This window comes from Mus caroli, chromosome 12, assembly GCF_900094665.2.
Source record: "Mus caroli chromosome 12, CAROLI_EIJ_v1.1, whole genome shotgun sequence".
Lineage (NCBI taxonomy): Eukaryota > Metazoa > Chordata > Mammalia > Rodentia > Muridae > Mus > Mus caroli.
Genome location: NC_034581.1, coordinates 102,927,791 through 102,944,294, shown reverse-complemented (window position 1 = coordinate 102,944,294; position 16,504 = coordinate 102,927,791). Strand labels below are relative to the sequence as shown.

The window sequence follows — 16,504 nt, the reverse complement described above, 5'->3', positions numbered from 1 at the left end:
TATGTTTGGTGTGTGTGGTGTGGTGTGGTGTGGTATATGGTGTGTCTATGCTTGGTGTGTGTGGTGTGATGAGGTGTGTGTGTATGCTTGGTGTGTGTGGTGTGGTGTGATGTGGTATATGGTGTGTCTATGCTTGGTGTGTGTGGTGTGATGAGGTGTGTGTGTGTATGCTTGGTGTGTGTGGTATGGTATGGTATGTGTGTGTGTCTATGCTTGGTGTGTGTGGTGTGGTATGTGTGTGTGTCTATGCTTGGTGTGTGTGGTGTGATGAGGTGTGTGTGTGTGTATGCTTGGTGTGTGTGGTGTGGTATGTATGTGTGTGTGTGGTGTGGTATGGTATGTGTGTGTGTCTATGCTTGGTGTGTGTGGTGTGGTATGTGTGTGTGTGATGTGATATGTGTGTGTGTGTATATGCTTGGTGCATGTGGTATGGTATGTGTATGTATGGTGTGGTGTGGTATGTGTGTGTATGCTTGGTGTGTAGTGTGGTATGTGGGTGTATGCTTGGTGTATGTGTGTGAGAGAGATATGTGTATGCTTGGTGTGTATGTATATGTGTTTGTATGGTGTGGGGTGTGAGTGTGTGTGTGTGTATGCTTGGTATGTATGTGTGTGTGGTGTGGTATGTGTGTTGTATGGTGCATGTGTGTTTGATGAGTATGCTCTTGTGTATGTCTGGGGGTATGTTTTGAGTGTGTGTGTGGTATGGTGTGGTGTGGTATATGTGAGGTGTGGTGTGTGTATATTGCATTTGTGTTTATGTGTGTGTAGTATGGTGTGGTGTGGTATATGTGAGGTGTGGTGTGTGTATATTGCATTTGTGTTTATGTGTGCATATACTTCCAGGTAGTTGAAATCAGAAGTCTTCCCTGATTACTCTCCACCTTATTCATTGAGGCAGGGTCTCTCAGGTAAACCTAGAGCTCACGGAGAAGGTTAGTCTGGCTGGCCTGTGGGGTAGCTCTTGTCTTTGATTTCCAGATACTGGCTGCCTTCCTACCCAGCGTTTACGTGGGTTCCTGGGATTTGAACCACACAGGCAGTGTTTTAGCCTCTGCACCACTTCCCAGCCCTCTGTTATACTCTCACAACACACCTGAGGTAGCGTTTCAGAGGAATTTCTTTTTTTTTTAAAAAAAGATTTATTTATTTATTATATATAAGTACACTGTAGCTGTCTTCAGACACTCCAGAAGAGGGCGCCAGATCTCATTGTGGATGGTTGTGAGCCACCATGTGGTTGCTGGGATTTGAACTCTGGACCTTNGGAAGAGCAGTCGGGTGCTCTTACCCACTGAGCCATCTCACCAGCCCGAGGAATTTCTTCAAAGCTAGCTACACTATAAAATGAGTGAGTATTTAACTTTCTATAGTCTAAAAATTAATACTGATTATAAAAGACAACATTGAAATGCAATAATCAATAAGTTGTCAAGAAGTTGAACGTGAACTGTGATCTCTCTGAAGATAACACAGGTGTCTAGAATCCCACTCTTAGGCCCAATTTGAAAGAATGAGTTTACCCAAATCTTACCAATAAAACTTAAAGGTTTCTATGGCAATATGAGTTTTGCTATGTTGCATGGAGGGATGTGAGTTGGAATCCTAGTTGTTTTTATAAAGAACGGTAAGCAAAAATACTTACCCCATACAACTGTCTTGGCTGAGACTTCATAAGCACAACCTTAGATATGAAGCAGATACAATGTTACCTACCGTTCCTGGATTGCAAGGCATCAAAGCCTGAGCTTCTGCAAGCCTCAAATCAGATGAGACCACAAGCATCTTATGAGAAAGGGACGTGCTCCTTCTAGTCCCCCAAAGAACTGCTTTGAGAAGTCAGGTGTGTGGGGAGGGAGAGGGGGTTCTTCAAGTGACCTACCTTTTGGTTACCGGCACAACTATTTCTTTCCTGGCCCCGGAGGGTGATGGGAGGGAGGCACTGGGTTTCTTTGGTAACACGGTGCCATTGTTGACGGTGGTTCTCAATGGCAGGGTCTGCCCCAGTGGCCTCGCTGCAACAGAAGCATAGGATGGAGTCAGAACGTTGCCCATAGCAGCAGGAACGATCCACAGAGCCCAAGCTGAGTGGAACCAACCTGCACAGGTGACTTCAATTCTAAAAGCCAGCAAAGTAGCAGGGGTACAAAGGCAAGTGGTGGGACTATCAGCAATGATGACCAAACTATGACCCTAGATAGCATCCTCACCCTACACAGATATTAACTCACAAGCGATGAGAAGCACAAAGGTGAACATCTCTGCAGAAGCAAGCATTGAAGGGCTTAGTAATCTCCTGTCCCTCCTCTCCTGCTCCTCCTCGTCCCATGCTCCTCCTCCTCCCCTGCTCCTCCTCCTCCCCTGCTCCTCCTCTTGCTTTTCCTCCTGTTCTTCCTTCCCTGCTCCTCCCCTTGGTCCCCCTCATGTTCCTTTTCCTCCCCTGCTCCTCTTCCTCCTCCTTAGTTCCTGCTGTTCCTCCTCCCCTACTCCCCCTCCCCTGCTCCCCCTCCCCTGCTCCCCCTGCTCTGCTCTTCCTCCCCTGCTCCTCCTCCCCTGCTCTTCCTCCCCTGCTCCTCCTCCCCTGCTCTTCCTCCCCTGCTCCTCCTCCCCTGCTCCTCCTCCCTTGCTCCTCCTCCTCCCCTGTTCTTCCTCCTGCTCCTCCTCTCCTGCTCTTCCTCCCCTGCTCCTCCTCCCCTGCTCCTCCTCTCCTGCTCCTCCTCCCCTGCTCCTCCTCCTGCTCTTCCTCCCCTGCTCCTCCTCCCCTGCTCCTCCTCTCCTGCTCCTCCTCCCCTGCTCTTCCTCCTGCTCTTCCTCCCCTGCTCTTCCTCCCCTGCTCCTCCTCCCTTACTCCTCCTCCTCCTCCCCTGTTCTTCCTCCTGCTCCTCCTCTCCTGCTCCTCCTCCCCTGCTCTTCCTCCTGCTCTTCCTCCTCTGCTCTTCCTCCCCTGCTCCTCCTCCCTTGCTCCTCCTCCCCCCCTGCTCTTCCTCCCCTGCTCCTCCTCCCCTGCTCCCCTTCCCCGGCTCCTGCTCCTCACTTCCTGCCAATCCTTCTCCTGTTCTTTCTCCTTCTCTTCCTCCCCTTCTCTTCCTCCCCTGTCCCCTCTCCACTCCTGCTCCCTCTCCACTCCCTAGTCTCCCTGCCTCCCAAGCACTTACATTATGGATATGCACCTCTGTGTCGAGCTCGCACAGTGCACAGCGTTGCGTGCGGATCAAACCCGGGGCTTGTGTGTGCTACATAAGCACCCAACCAACCGAGCCACTTCCTTAACGCAACGATGCTTCTGCTGCTTAAAATATGGTTCTGTTCTGTTTTCATTTCTCTCCCTGTGATAAAATACTCAGGCCAAAGGTAGCATAGCAGAAGAGAGGGTGAGTTTGGTTTATAGTTCCAAGTCACAGTCCATCGCTGAGGGGAAGTCAAAGCCAGAACTCAAGCAGTCAGCCATGACACATCCACAGAGATGGGAAGGGAGAAGAGAACAAGTCCACAACAGCTTCTGTGTCTTCTCTCAGCTCTACCCTCTCATAGCATTCGAGACATCCTACCCAGGGGATGGTGATGTTACATGGACCCTCCTTCATCAACTGACAATCGAGACAGTCTCTCACACACATGGCCACAGGCCAACTTGCCCTAGACAATTCCTCAACTGAAGCTGTCCTCTCCGGTGATTGTAGTCAGGGCAAGCTAATAGTTAAACCTCACCATCACGGGGACTGGAGAGATGGCCCTGAGGTTAGGAGCACTGGTTGCTCTTGCAGAGGACTTGGGTTCCATTCCTCAAATCCACAGTGGCTCACAACCATCCACAACTCCAGTTACAAAGGATCCAATACCTTCCTCTGACCTCCTTGGGCACCAGGCATACATTTGTCACATACACACATACACAGACAAAACACTCTTACCCATAAAAAATTTTAAAATAAAACTAATAAATATCAAAAGCCTGACCCATAACGGGGAGGATTGACAATGCGGGTCTCATTGAGAACTTTACAAGTTTGTCAAAGAAATTTAAAGAAGACAGAAACACAAATTATAGGTTGGAAAAAAATGCATGTCTGATAAATTATGTACCTGATAAAGGTACATAAAGGACTTGTATAAAGTGTAAGAATTCTGAACATTCAACAGTAAGAAAACAGATGGCCCAATTTTTAAGAAATAATGAACAAAAGATAAGAAGAGACACCTCACTAAAGGTCTTCAGGTGGCAAATGGACACACGAAAAGATGGCTAACATCACTGTCATTAGGAAATGCAAATTAAAACACTAATGAACTAGCTCTATACAGCTATTCAAATGGCTGAAATCCCAAAACCAAGAAGAAACAGCAATCGCAAGCCAGCAGGAGCCACAGAAACGCACATGCTTTGATAACAGGATGATAAATGGTGACACTACTTTGGAATACAGTTTGGCAATGTCTTATAAAGCTAAATATAATCTTACCATATGATCTGGTAATCATTCTAACACTAAGTATTTACCTAATTGTCTGAAAACTTATGTCTACACAGACCTGCATGTAAACGTTTATAGCAGTTTTAGTCACAATTGTCAAAAACTAGAAGGAACCAAGATGTCCTCCCACAGGTAAAATGGATAGGCAAGCTGGCCTATCCAACAGCAGACTGCTTCAGTGATCAAAGTAAACGGACTGCCTGTAACACACACGGGTCAGACGTCTGAGTGAGGGTGATTGCTAGCATTAACTGTGAACTTAACAGAATCTAGAACCAGCTGGTCCTGAGAGTGCCTGTGGGCTTACATTAGGTTCATTGAAGTGGGAAGACCTGCTCACTGTGGGTGGAACCATCCCCTGGCTGGGACCCTGAACAGTGCAACAGCAGACAAACAGGATTCAGTAGTGGTCTGTGTTCATTGGTCTCTGCTTCCTGATTGGGGACACAGTGTGGCCCATCAAGTTCACCTGACCCCACCCACTTGGTGGGTGCAAAGTGACCTGACCTGTGCTTGCTCCAGCACTGATCTGGTCAGGAGGGGAGGGGCTGGGAGGAGGGGGAGGGGAGGGCATGAGACTGCCTCTCTGCCCCACTGTCCACAATGTTCTGGAGCTCTGGGGACCACACTGAGCACAGCTGGATATAGCACTGTCAGCCTTGGTTGTCCTCTTGTCCTTACTATTCTGGCTGTCACACCCTTTTCTGGGATTCCTATCAGGTGTGATGCTATTTTTTGGTTGTCAACTTGACATCTGGAATTAACTAAAATCTGAGCAGCAGGGTACACCTATTAGGGATCTTCTTCTTCTTCTTCTTCTTCTTCTTCTTCTTCTTCTTCTTCTTCTTCTTCTTCTTCTTCTTCTTCTTCTTCTTCTTCTTCTTCTTCTTCTTCCTCTTCTTCTTCCTCTTCCTCCTCTTCCTCTTCTTCTTCTTCTTTATTATTATTATTAAATTGTTTGAAGTGGGAAGATCCACTATTTTTGTTCTTTTTTGTTTTGTTTTGCAAGACCAGATTTCTTGATGTACTCATTTTGTAGACCAGGCTGGCCTGGACTCAGAGATCTACCTGCTTTTACCTCCCAGATGCTGAGGTTAAAAGTGTGTTCCAATCCACGCGGCAAAGGAGAGACCCACTTTTAATCTGGCTCTCTTGAGGTGAGACTATCCACCTTTAGTGGGCGATACCTTCTGGGGCAGCCTACAAGGCCATGGCGGGAGGAGGAAGCTTTACTCTTTGCCTGCTTGCTCTCGCCTTGCTAGCAGATCTACTTCATCACTGGTGTTAGAACCTACTTCGTCAGGACCCCAGGATATACAGAAGACCAGGTTAGACATCCAGCTTTGTGGACTGAACAACTTCTGCATTCTTGGACTGTCTGTTGGTAGACAGCCATTTTTTGGACTACCTGGACCACAGCCTGTAATCCACATGGCCCTCCATGTCTACGGGTTCAATGCCCGGGGCTCTTCCAACTAAAGACACACAATGGTTTTTAATGTTTTCTTTTTCTTGCTATTATTCCTTGAACAACAGGATTCATAGCATTTATGACATACATGTGACAGTGACGCAGAGGTGATTTCGATTATAAAGAAGAGACTGGGTTGTATGTAAAACATTTTGCCATTATGTGTGAGGGACCTGAGAAGCCTCCGGTTTGGGTATTTTGTGGGCCCCGGAAAAGGTCCTTGGGCATATGGAGAGATAGATGTATCTGTCAGTCAGCTCACATTGTATTTCAATAACATGAGATGGAGAGATGGTGCAGCAGTTAAAGGCATGCACGAATCTTTCACGGGACCTGAGTTTGGTTACCAGTATCCACGTTGGGTGGCTCACCTGCTAACTGCCTGTTAACTGCAGCTTCAGGATATCCAACATCCTCCTATGGCCTTTGGGGCACCTGCACTCATACGCACAAACAAACCCCACATAGATAGACACACACTTGGACGTAATTTAAAATACAAATAATATCATTTTTAAAAGATACAGTAGAGAACAAACAAGGTAAGCATCCCTGAATAGACACACCCAACACCCAACATGTGCACACACACACACCACACATACACACACACACATACACACACCACACACATACATACACACACACACACATACACACACACACCACAGATCGTGGGAAAGGAATAATACAGTTTCCTGTCTCCCAGTTACTGGGAGAAATGATTTCCTGATGTCCAGGGAACATTAAGATAGAAGATATCCTTCTGCTTCATAAAATGTTAAGTGCTTAAAAAAAAAATCACATCTTAATCGTTCCTAGAGGTAAATGCAGGGATGACACAAGAATAACTTCTCAGATAAAGGAAGCACCGCAAATACTGAGGTGGAAGCACCATCAAGGACAAGATGGATGCAAGCCAGGCCTCATGGGGACTGACAGGTATGTGTGAACACAGAGCAGAGACCCTTGGGGCACACAGGGCTGATCTAACCATCAACCGGGATATGCCAATACCCTGTCTAAGCTCCAACTTCCTTATAACATAAGGCTGGCAGTGCCCGTGTGTCACTGAGAGGGTTAGGAACAAGAACTGAAAGTCCCTAGCACGAAGATGAGGTTTGATACCCTGGCTTCAGTTCTACTGCTGGGATAAAAACACCCTGACAAAAAGCCGCTTATGAAGAAAGGGTTTATTTCAGCTCACAGTTCCAGGCATCGCCGGCCATAGCAGGGAAATCAATGCAGGAACGTGAGGCGCTGGTCACACCACAGTCACAGTCAAGATCAGAGAGAGGAACGGTGCATGCTGGTCCTGGCTTGCCTCTTCTACAGTCTCTCCTACAGTCCAGGACCCAAAACCACAGCTCTGTAAAATTCAGGCCCAGCCCCCAGAGCCTCAGATGCGTAGCTCCGCCCCCAGATCTTCCAATGCCTAGCTCCGCCCCCTCCCCATGACGTAGTGTAGGGCCGTGGCGCCCCTCAAGATGTGTGTCTCCCACTCTCCTGATTTCCTTTCATTTCTCAGTGACTTTCAAGCCGATGACGATTTCCACTTGTGAAATCGGCACACAGCGAGGTGTTAGGTAACCGTGAAAAAGTCATCTCTTTCCAGTTTGTCACTCATCACTTATCGTCAAGTAAAATAAAAATCCTGCGTGAACCCTGTCTGTTCTTTCCCTGACTCTTCAAAAATAAGGAGATTTTGGAAACCCAGAGCCTTCTTTCAAGGCACCCTTCGGGACACTGTCGTCATCAGATCTATTTGTGGAAAGTTTAGCGGGTCATGAACGTCTAAAATAACTGGGTTTCTAGTCCGAAATACCCCCAACTGCTTTGGAACTTAGAAGCAAAGGTCACTGGAAAGGATTATTCAAAATGCAGAGCTGAGGGTAGTGTGTGCCTCTGATGTAGTTCCGCACTCAGATGTCAGGAAGGACAAGGGATGGGTCCCTTTCCATAGAGGGGAGACCTAGCCAAGGGGTGAGAAGGCAAGGCTTGAGAGAGGCCAAGGAGATTAGATGTTAGACAGCCCTCTCCTGACTCCAGTGACAATCCAAGCTTCCAGGAAACAAGGAGAGAAAGAGCCGGGCAGTGGTGGCACACTCCTTTAATTCCAGCACTTGGGAGGCAGAGGCAGGCGGATTTCTGAGTTCAAGGCCAGCCTGGTCTACAAAGTGAGTTCCAGGACAACCAGGGCTACACAGAGAAACCCTGTCACAAAAAAAACAACAAGAACAACAACAACAACAAAAACAAAACAAAACAAGGAGAGAGGGGGAGAGGAAGGGAGAGGAAAAGGGGAAGAAGGGTGGAGAGGGAGGGGGAGGGGAGGGAGAGAGAACACCTGCACAGGTGAGTTCATGTCCCTTGCTTTTAAACACAAGATCTCCCATTGGCCTGAAGCTTGCCAAGTAGGCTAGGCCAACTTGACACCCAGGAAGCCATCTTCTTCTCTAGCACTAGAACCATAACCTGTAAACCCATGCCACCTCATGCAGTAGGGACTGTCCTCTGGTCTTCACTCTTGCATAGCAAGTACTTTACTGACTTAGCTATCTCCATGGTTCAAGAAAGGTTTGTTCTTGTTCTTGTTTTATTTTGGAGACAGGGTCTCTCTGTGTAGTCCTGACTGTCTTAGAAGCCACAGAGCTCCACCTGCCTCTGCTTTCTGACCGCTGAAATTAAAGGTGCACACCACCACGCTTCACCCAGCGAAGAAAGGCATTGCAAAGGGACTCTAACATACTACAACCTCAGGGGGTCTTAACCAGGGGAAGCTCACTGCCTGGATGGGACAGCCAGAAAATCAACTCTGGCGAAAGATGAGCCACTGCCCTCAGAAGTAAATGTCAGGGCACTGATATGCACGAGGTGAAGGGCATTATGACAACTTTAGTTTCTGAAATGCGAAGGCTCCATCACTACAAAGTTACTTCACATGAGCTCCACCTTTGTAGGCTGTGTCCTGGGAGGGGCAGGAAATAATGGCTTGAATTGACCAGAAACCCACTGGTACAGACCTCTGCTGAAGGCTGTGTCCCCACAGGTAGTACAAGGGTCTCAAAAGCAGCCAAAGACATACACTAAAAGAAACCGAGCAAACCGGCCAGCTAGATGCCTCTGGACTCAGCTTTCTAAAGAGGGCCTCCCACATCTACACCCAGACTGAGTGAGGGGCCGCCGTGCGTCACATGACTTTCGTGTGCTTTGGTATAAGCCGAGGACACAGGAAGAGATGGGATATACCAGTGGGCTTTCTGGGTGGAACCTCCAGAAAGGGCTGAGGCTTTCTCAGTCAGCACTCTCTGTTCATGCAAACTTAACTGTCCTCAGTGGTCCATGTGCATGGTCTCTTCCTTGACTCAAAGAGCATTTAGGGACCGTCTACAAAGTCACACCTCAGCACCACACAGGACAACTCACCCACAGCACACCAACAAAGACTGTCGACCTTAGTGAGATTGGTTCAGTGGGTGGGGCTCAGGGCATTTTGGTTTGAAGTCAGTTTTGGGGTGAGTCACGGATGCTGCCTCATGCCCACCTTTGGTAGGTCCTTTCCTGTTCAGCACAGCCTGTTGCTCCTCCGTGATGTTCAGCCTCCGAACCACGTCGGCCAGCGCTGACTTGAGCAGTTGAATGTCATCCTCCTGCATCTGGACGCGCTGCTCCAGAGAGGCGATGCGGTCTGACACCTCCATGCTGCTGGCAGCAGAAGCGCTGTCATCTAGACCAGAGAGAAGTGTCAGGTGAGTGACGTACAGCCCATGACAACCAGATCCGGCACCCACAGGGACACCGCTTGCACGTGATACACTCTGCCGACCTAAGACGATGGTTTGTTGGCAGAATCACGTGAGACGGTTCACTTTATGGACGTTTCTTTCTTCCTCCCATTACCAGCATCACGCATGCTCCATGGGCTTGCCACGTTTAACGTCTAAACTGGCACTTCATCTTTCTAAGTGCAAGCCTGTTTCTTTGCTTGCTCAGTGGTACTAGGGAACCTAGAGGATCCAAGTGATGTCAGACTCTGTTTACATCAAGTCCTCAACATTGCAGAACCCTTTGCCTACTCCTCTTGCCTTTATCCATTGGTGCTAGTTGACCAGAAGTTTGTGGTCAGAGGACCACACTGCCCATTGGTGTGCTAAGCCTGTAGCCACTCAGCCTCTTGAAACCAAAGCAGGTCTATCTGAATCCATCTTGCATCTCTAAAATCCTCCCCAAACCATGGCCACACAGTGCTAGCTATGCAGATGGAGATGAACCCAGATCAAGGGGAGAATGTCCATAGCAACACCAGACGTGGCCCTCAGAGCTTCAGATGCAGAGCACAGGCCCAGATCAGCACAGACTGGGGAAATATGGTTCCACTCTTTGAAGGACAAAGCATTGGGTGGTCAAATCTGTCTGGTAAAGAAATCCTTATGTAACAGCTATGGATGTCACCTTATCCAGAGGCACAGTTCCCAGCCCCTGGACATCTTCCTTGTCTCTACCACCTCATTTTTAGAATCTTCCTCCTCACTGACTACATACCTACCACACCAACTTCCCTGCAGAGGTGTGAATGAGAATGGCCCCATACCCTCAGATATTTGAATACTTAGTCCCTAGTTGGTGGAACTATTTGGGAAGGATTAGGGGGTGTGGTTGTGTTGGAGGTATGTCACTGGCGGGTGGGCTTTGAAGTTTCAAAAACTTAGTGGCATTGGTAGTGTGCTCTGTGTCTTGTGGATCAAGATGTGAGCTCTTGACCACGGGTCCAGCTACCTGCTGCCATGGCCACTCTGCCAGTTGTAGACTCTAACCCTCTGGAACTGCTAGCTCAATTAAACTCTTCCTTTTATAAGTTACCTTGAGCATGGTGTTTTATCATAGTAATAAAAACCCTAAGTTAAACCCTAACCTAAAACTCCCCATAGAGCTTTAAGAAATTGTGTGTGTGTGTGTGTGTGTGTGTGTGTGCGTGCACACGAGTGCACTCATACATGCCATGGCACATTTGGAAGTCAGAGGACAACTTTTCCAGATCTAGTCTCTCCTACCACATGGGTCCTGCTGATGATCCATCTCATGGCCCAACAGACACACTTTAGATACAAAGATAAAAATAGTATCATATAAATAAAATTAAAAAAGCAAAGAGCCATGTCACAGCAAAAAGGGGTGTCAATTGTAAGGAAGATGAAACAGGTATTACCATGTATAGCAACTCTAGCGGAAGAGACAGAGCCTTCCTTCTGTTACAATCAGCACACACTGTGGAGTCAAACCATTGGCGTTGAAATTCCAGCTCTGCTCCTCACCAGATACCTCAACTTCTCCACCAGAAAAGTAGGGACATCAGTACATACGTCAGCCTGTTATTGTGACAGTCGATGGGCTCCGTATCAGCTTCACTTACAGTATATTATACAAGCTAATGTATACATGTACTGGCTAGTTTTGTGTCAACTTGACACAGGCTGGAGTTATCACAGAGAAAGGAGCTTCAGTTGGGGAAATGCCTCCATGAGATCCAACTGTAAGGCATTTTCTCAATTAGTGATCAAGGGGGGAGGTCCCCTTGTGGGTGGTGCCATCTCTGGGCTGGTAGTCTTGGTTCTATAAGAGAGCAGGCTGAGCAAGCCAGGGGAAGCAAGCCAGTAAAGAACATCCCTCCATGGCCTCTGCATCAGCTCCTGCTCCCTGACCTGTCTGAGTTCCAGTCCTGACTTCCTTGGTGATGAACAGCAGTATGGAAGTGTAAGCTGAATAAACCCTTTCCTCCCCAGCTTGCTTCTTGGTCACGATGTTTGTGCAGGAATAGAAACCCTGACTAAGACAATACATGTGTGCTATAACTAAGCTTGATTATCAATATTATTAACAGAATATCAGAGTTAATTTGAATTTAAAATTTCAAAATTCCAGAATACTGTCTGAACAGTTTTAAAACTTTGTTCTACTTTTAATTACATGTCAGTGTGTGGGTACACACCAGCAAAGGGTGTTGGATCCCCTGGAGGAGACAATACAGGCAGTTCTGAATGGTGATTGGCCCACTGTGTGCTAGGAACTGAACTTGAGTCCTCTGGTAGTGTAGTGCATTCTATTAATCACTGAGTCAGCTCTCTAGCCCCTTTCTGATCTATCTATCTATCTATCTATCTATCTATCTATCTATCTATCTATCTATCTATCTACCTATCTCTATCAACCTATCTATCATCTATCTATCTATTTATCATCTATCTATCTCTTTATCATCTATCTACCTGTCTGTCTGTCTATCTATATATGTATTTGGTTTTTTTTCAGACAGGATTTCTTTTTTTTATTAAAGATTTATTTATTATATGTAAGTACACTGTAGCTGTCTTCAGATACCCCAGAAGAGAGCATCAGACCTCATTATGGATGGTTGTGAGCCACCATGTGGTTGCTGGGATTTGAACTCAGGACCTTCGGAAGAGCAGTCAGTGCTCTTACTCACTGAGCCATCTCTCCAGCCCCCAGACAGGATTTCTCTTTGTAATCCTGACTGTTCTCAAACTCACTCTATAGACCGGGTTGGCCTCGAACTCAGAGATCCACCTGCCTCTGCCTCTGGAGTGCTGGAACTAAAGGCATTTATCACCAATACCCGAGTCTTTCTAAACACTTTTGTGCAAGGAAGAATTCATATTTTAGAGCTAGAGAGATGGAAACAAGATACAGTAGAGAGAGCACAGCCCGGGCACACACAGTAGGGTTCTTGATCTTGATCATTAACCCTGGCAAGTAACTTGACCACTCCAGGCCCAATTTTCCTGCCTCTGGTGTTCTCATGAGAATGAATGTTAATGTGTACCTAACATCTAGTATTAACACACTGATGGCCTGGAGACACTCACACAGTGGTAGTGTGGTGTATCCACATAAGGGCGGAACATCCATCCCCTATCTGAACTCGTTCGGACCAGGAATGTTTCCAGTCTTGAAGTTTTTCAGGCCTGTGTTTCACTGAGTGGCCATGGCAAATGTCTGAAATCTAAAATACACCATGGTGATACTCCAACAGTTTCGGCTTCCAGAGCCTTTTCTACTTTGAATTTTCAGATGAGGAATAATCTCGATGTGTAGCCCACTGCTGCTAACTTTATTGTTATCACAACAGAAAGCAAAGCCTGACCTTTGGAGACCCTGGCCATGCCAGTTGCCTGAAGTAAATCTACAAACTGCAGCGCCCAGCCCCGTGAGGTCACCTAGACTGCTGTCAGCCCAGTGACAACCTCAAGACAGAGTGTGGTTGACAAGACTGGAGTCCTCACAAGCAGTACAGAGAGTGGTAGACACAAGGAGTGTGTCCCCACCCAGCCTCCCTCTCCCACCTCAGTCAAGAGCAGAGCCCTGCTGACACCAGACAGGCTCTGTCCCTGTTTCCAGAAACAAAAAGACAACCTTATAGTTCCCCTTCCTTACTGCTGTTCCCAGGGAGCTACTCATGATTATAAGAATTAAGCTTAATCAATGACTTTCATAGCTGTGAAAATGGCATAAAAGGTAGCTTGTCTGTTTCATCCTCTATCTATCTATCTATCTATCTATCTATCTATCTATCTATCTATGCTTTTCTGAGACAGTGTTTCATCCTATTTATTTGCTTAGGTTTTTTGAGATGGGCTTTTTCATCCTATTTGAAAGGTCAAGGAATAATAGGGATTTTGTCCTTGTTAATCTTAAAAGAGGAGACTAGGGCCTGTCTCCCTGTTAAGGTGCTCACCCTTTATCTGCCAGCCCCAGCATCATAGCCTCTGATGCACAGTGCCTTGTCTCTGCCTATAGGACATCCTTGCACTGAGCTGTCAACCCACATCTCAGATGAGAACAAATCTCCCAGGTCTCACCCAAGGCCATGGTGTGGCAGTGGCAGAGCCAATGATAAACCCCAAGTTCTACACCAGAGAGGCTGCTTATCCAAATGACAAACACTCGTCCCCAACCATGAGCTTTTGACAGGTATTGCTTAAGAGAAAAAAAGCCCAGGGAGGAAGAACTGGGAAGAGGGATCAGCTAATAAATGTCTTGCAGGGCAATTGTAAGGACCTCAGTTTGTATCCCCAGGACCCAGATAAAAGTGGGGTGCAGCAGCCTCTGTAATACCCAGCTGGGGAGATGAAACTAGGTGCATCCCTGGAGTTCCAGGTAAAGTGTGAGACCATTTTAGCTATGTTTCTATTGCTGTGAAGAGACATGACCAAGGCAACTTATAAGAGGGAGCATTTAATTGGAGGCTTGCTTATAGTTTGAGAGGGTGAGGCCATGTCTGTCATGGTGGGGAGCATGGCAGCAAGCAGGCAGGCAGGCAGGCATAGCGCTGATGCAGTAGCTGAGAGTTTGTATCTGATCCACAAGCAGGAGGCAGAGAAAAAGACAATGGACCTGGCAAGGGCTGTTGAAGCCACAAGGCTCACCACTAGTGACTTGTCTCCTCCAGCAAGGCCACACCTCCTAATCCTTCCCAAAGAGTTCCACCACTGGGGATCAAATATTCCAATATGTGAAACTATGAAACCACAACAAAGACTGTCTCAAAATATAAAGCAGAGAACCACTGAAGAAGATACCCAATGTCAACCTTTGACCTCCATGTACACACATACACACACACACACACACACACACTACTTATTGAGATTTAACATTTCATAACAAATCATATATGCAATGATGAAAAAGAAAGTTTTGCTCAATCTTCAGAAAACCATCCCATAACATTTAACTTTCTTTATTATCTATTGTCTGCAGAAAAGTATTTTTATGCTCTGAGACCTAACAGGAAAAGGGACACAAGACATTTTGCATGGAAAGTGGTATACACTTTGTCATTTTAAGGCCAGAACCACGATCCTCCTGTGAGATGCACAGTCCTGGCTGACTGGAGGGGTAGGAGACACCCTGACTGAAGGATTTAAGCTATCTTTCCTCCAGGCCAAAGACAACATGGTCAGTCTGGACCCAGAGTCCTGCTCATCCTGGGGCTGGGTTCTGTCCTTGGAGCAGTGACTCTGAAAGTCGCTTCACAGAAAATTACGTGTGTGGTCCATGTCTCGAGCCAGACGCCATGATGCACAGGAGCTAATGATTTTATGATTAGCCATGAAAGGATTCCACGGTGGCCCTCGACTGATAGAGAGGTTCTGTCAATACCTGCAGGAGGAACTTTGGCAGAGACCCCAGATCTGAAAGAGAGTAAGCTGAGCTTTTGCAAGCAGAGGCTGTGGGTCAGTAGAGACCAGGAGAAAAGATCTCATTCCAAGTAGCAATGTGTGACTGCATCTGATCCAGAAGATCTGTCAGCTCAATTCAGTGAAGTGTTCTCAGGCATTCCCCTGTCTCAGATGAGCTGGGACAACTATTAACACTGCCGCTGTATATCACAGAGACTGACCAACAGGTATCCATAGCAGAAACACAGGAACACAGACATCAGAGCAACATCCGGTTCCCACCATGCCTGAGGGCACAAGGCTGACAAGACAGTGACCTACAGAGAGGCGAGAGTGAGGTCCATATGCAGGTGAGGGAAGAACAGAGATTCAAAACAAACATGAATTCCTACCACTAAGTCACAGGGAAACTGATGGTGTCGCCCCCGTGTGGCTGCAGTGGAGTGTGTGGTAGAATTTTTAGTTCTTTTATCTTGACCCATGTTCTCATACCCTTTGCCTAAGTGTTATCAAGCTAAAAAAGTTCTCCAAAGGCATCATGGGAATCCTTGAAATGTCTGGAAGTCAGTTAAATACTGCAGTGTGATGGAGATGCTGTGCACACACACACATACACACACACACACACACATGCATGCACACACACACACACACACTCACACTCACACAAACCGCATATACTATGCCCACAGAGCCACAGTGATCTCTTCCTAGGGACTCACTCCAAATTGACTTGAGTTCATGGCCAGCTACAACCTCTTCTGCTCATGGACAGCACAGATTTCTGCTTGGTTCTCAGAGCCCTGCTATAGGCTGCAAGGGGCAGAGGTCCAGTTAGATGTATGTAAAGAGAAATGAAGGATAAAACAAAGGTTCTTTCATGTCAAAGCTTATTTCAGACAGGAGCTTTCCTTAGTGAAAAATGGGAAGCAGGATGGTTTTGTGGGTGGCCCTGGTGATGCCTGGATTTTGATGTTAATTCTGCTTTCCCAGGAGGGGTTGTCTGGATGGAGGAATGAGTCACAGACTCAGGTGACTTCTTGTGAACCCTCCCCTGAATGAATAGAGGGACCAATCACTGGATGAGTAGGCGGGACTTCTGGGTTGGACACTTAGAGGAAGCAGGAGAGAGTTAGGGGCTTTTTGGACTGGGCTAGTGAGAGGGCAAGATGTAGCTACTGGTGTCTCCCGACTTACATGGAGAATCCACCAGGATTCACCACCAGAGGATTTAGATTTATTATGGCTTAAAAGATTAGGATTTTAAGCCAGGCATGGTGGTGCACGCCTTTAATCCCAGCACTCGGGAGGCAGAGGCAGGTGGATTTCTGAGTTCGAGGCCAGCCTGGTCTACAAAGTGAGTT

At 47.0% G+C, this 16,504-nt stretch overlaps 1 protein-coding gene across 4 annotated transcripts in view; it reads right to left on the bottom strand.

Moving 5' to 3' along the window:
* The window catches only part of Eml1 (EMAP like 1), a 169,390-nt gene that overhangs the window by 64,462 nt on the left and 88,424 nt on the right, over nt 1-16,504 (bottom strand). For all 4 annotated transcript variants that reach the window (XM_021178556.2, XM_029484428.1, XM_021178557.2 and 1 more), the window contains exons 2-3: nt 9,488-9,670; nt 1,883-2,015 (exon numbers count right to left, since the gene is read on the bottom strand). In XM_021178556.2, the coding sequence (XP_021034215.1) occupies nt 1,883-2,015; nt 9,488-9,670 (316 nt within the window). The remainder of the gene's footprint in view (nt 1-1,882; nt 2,016-9,487; nt 9,671-16,504) is intronic.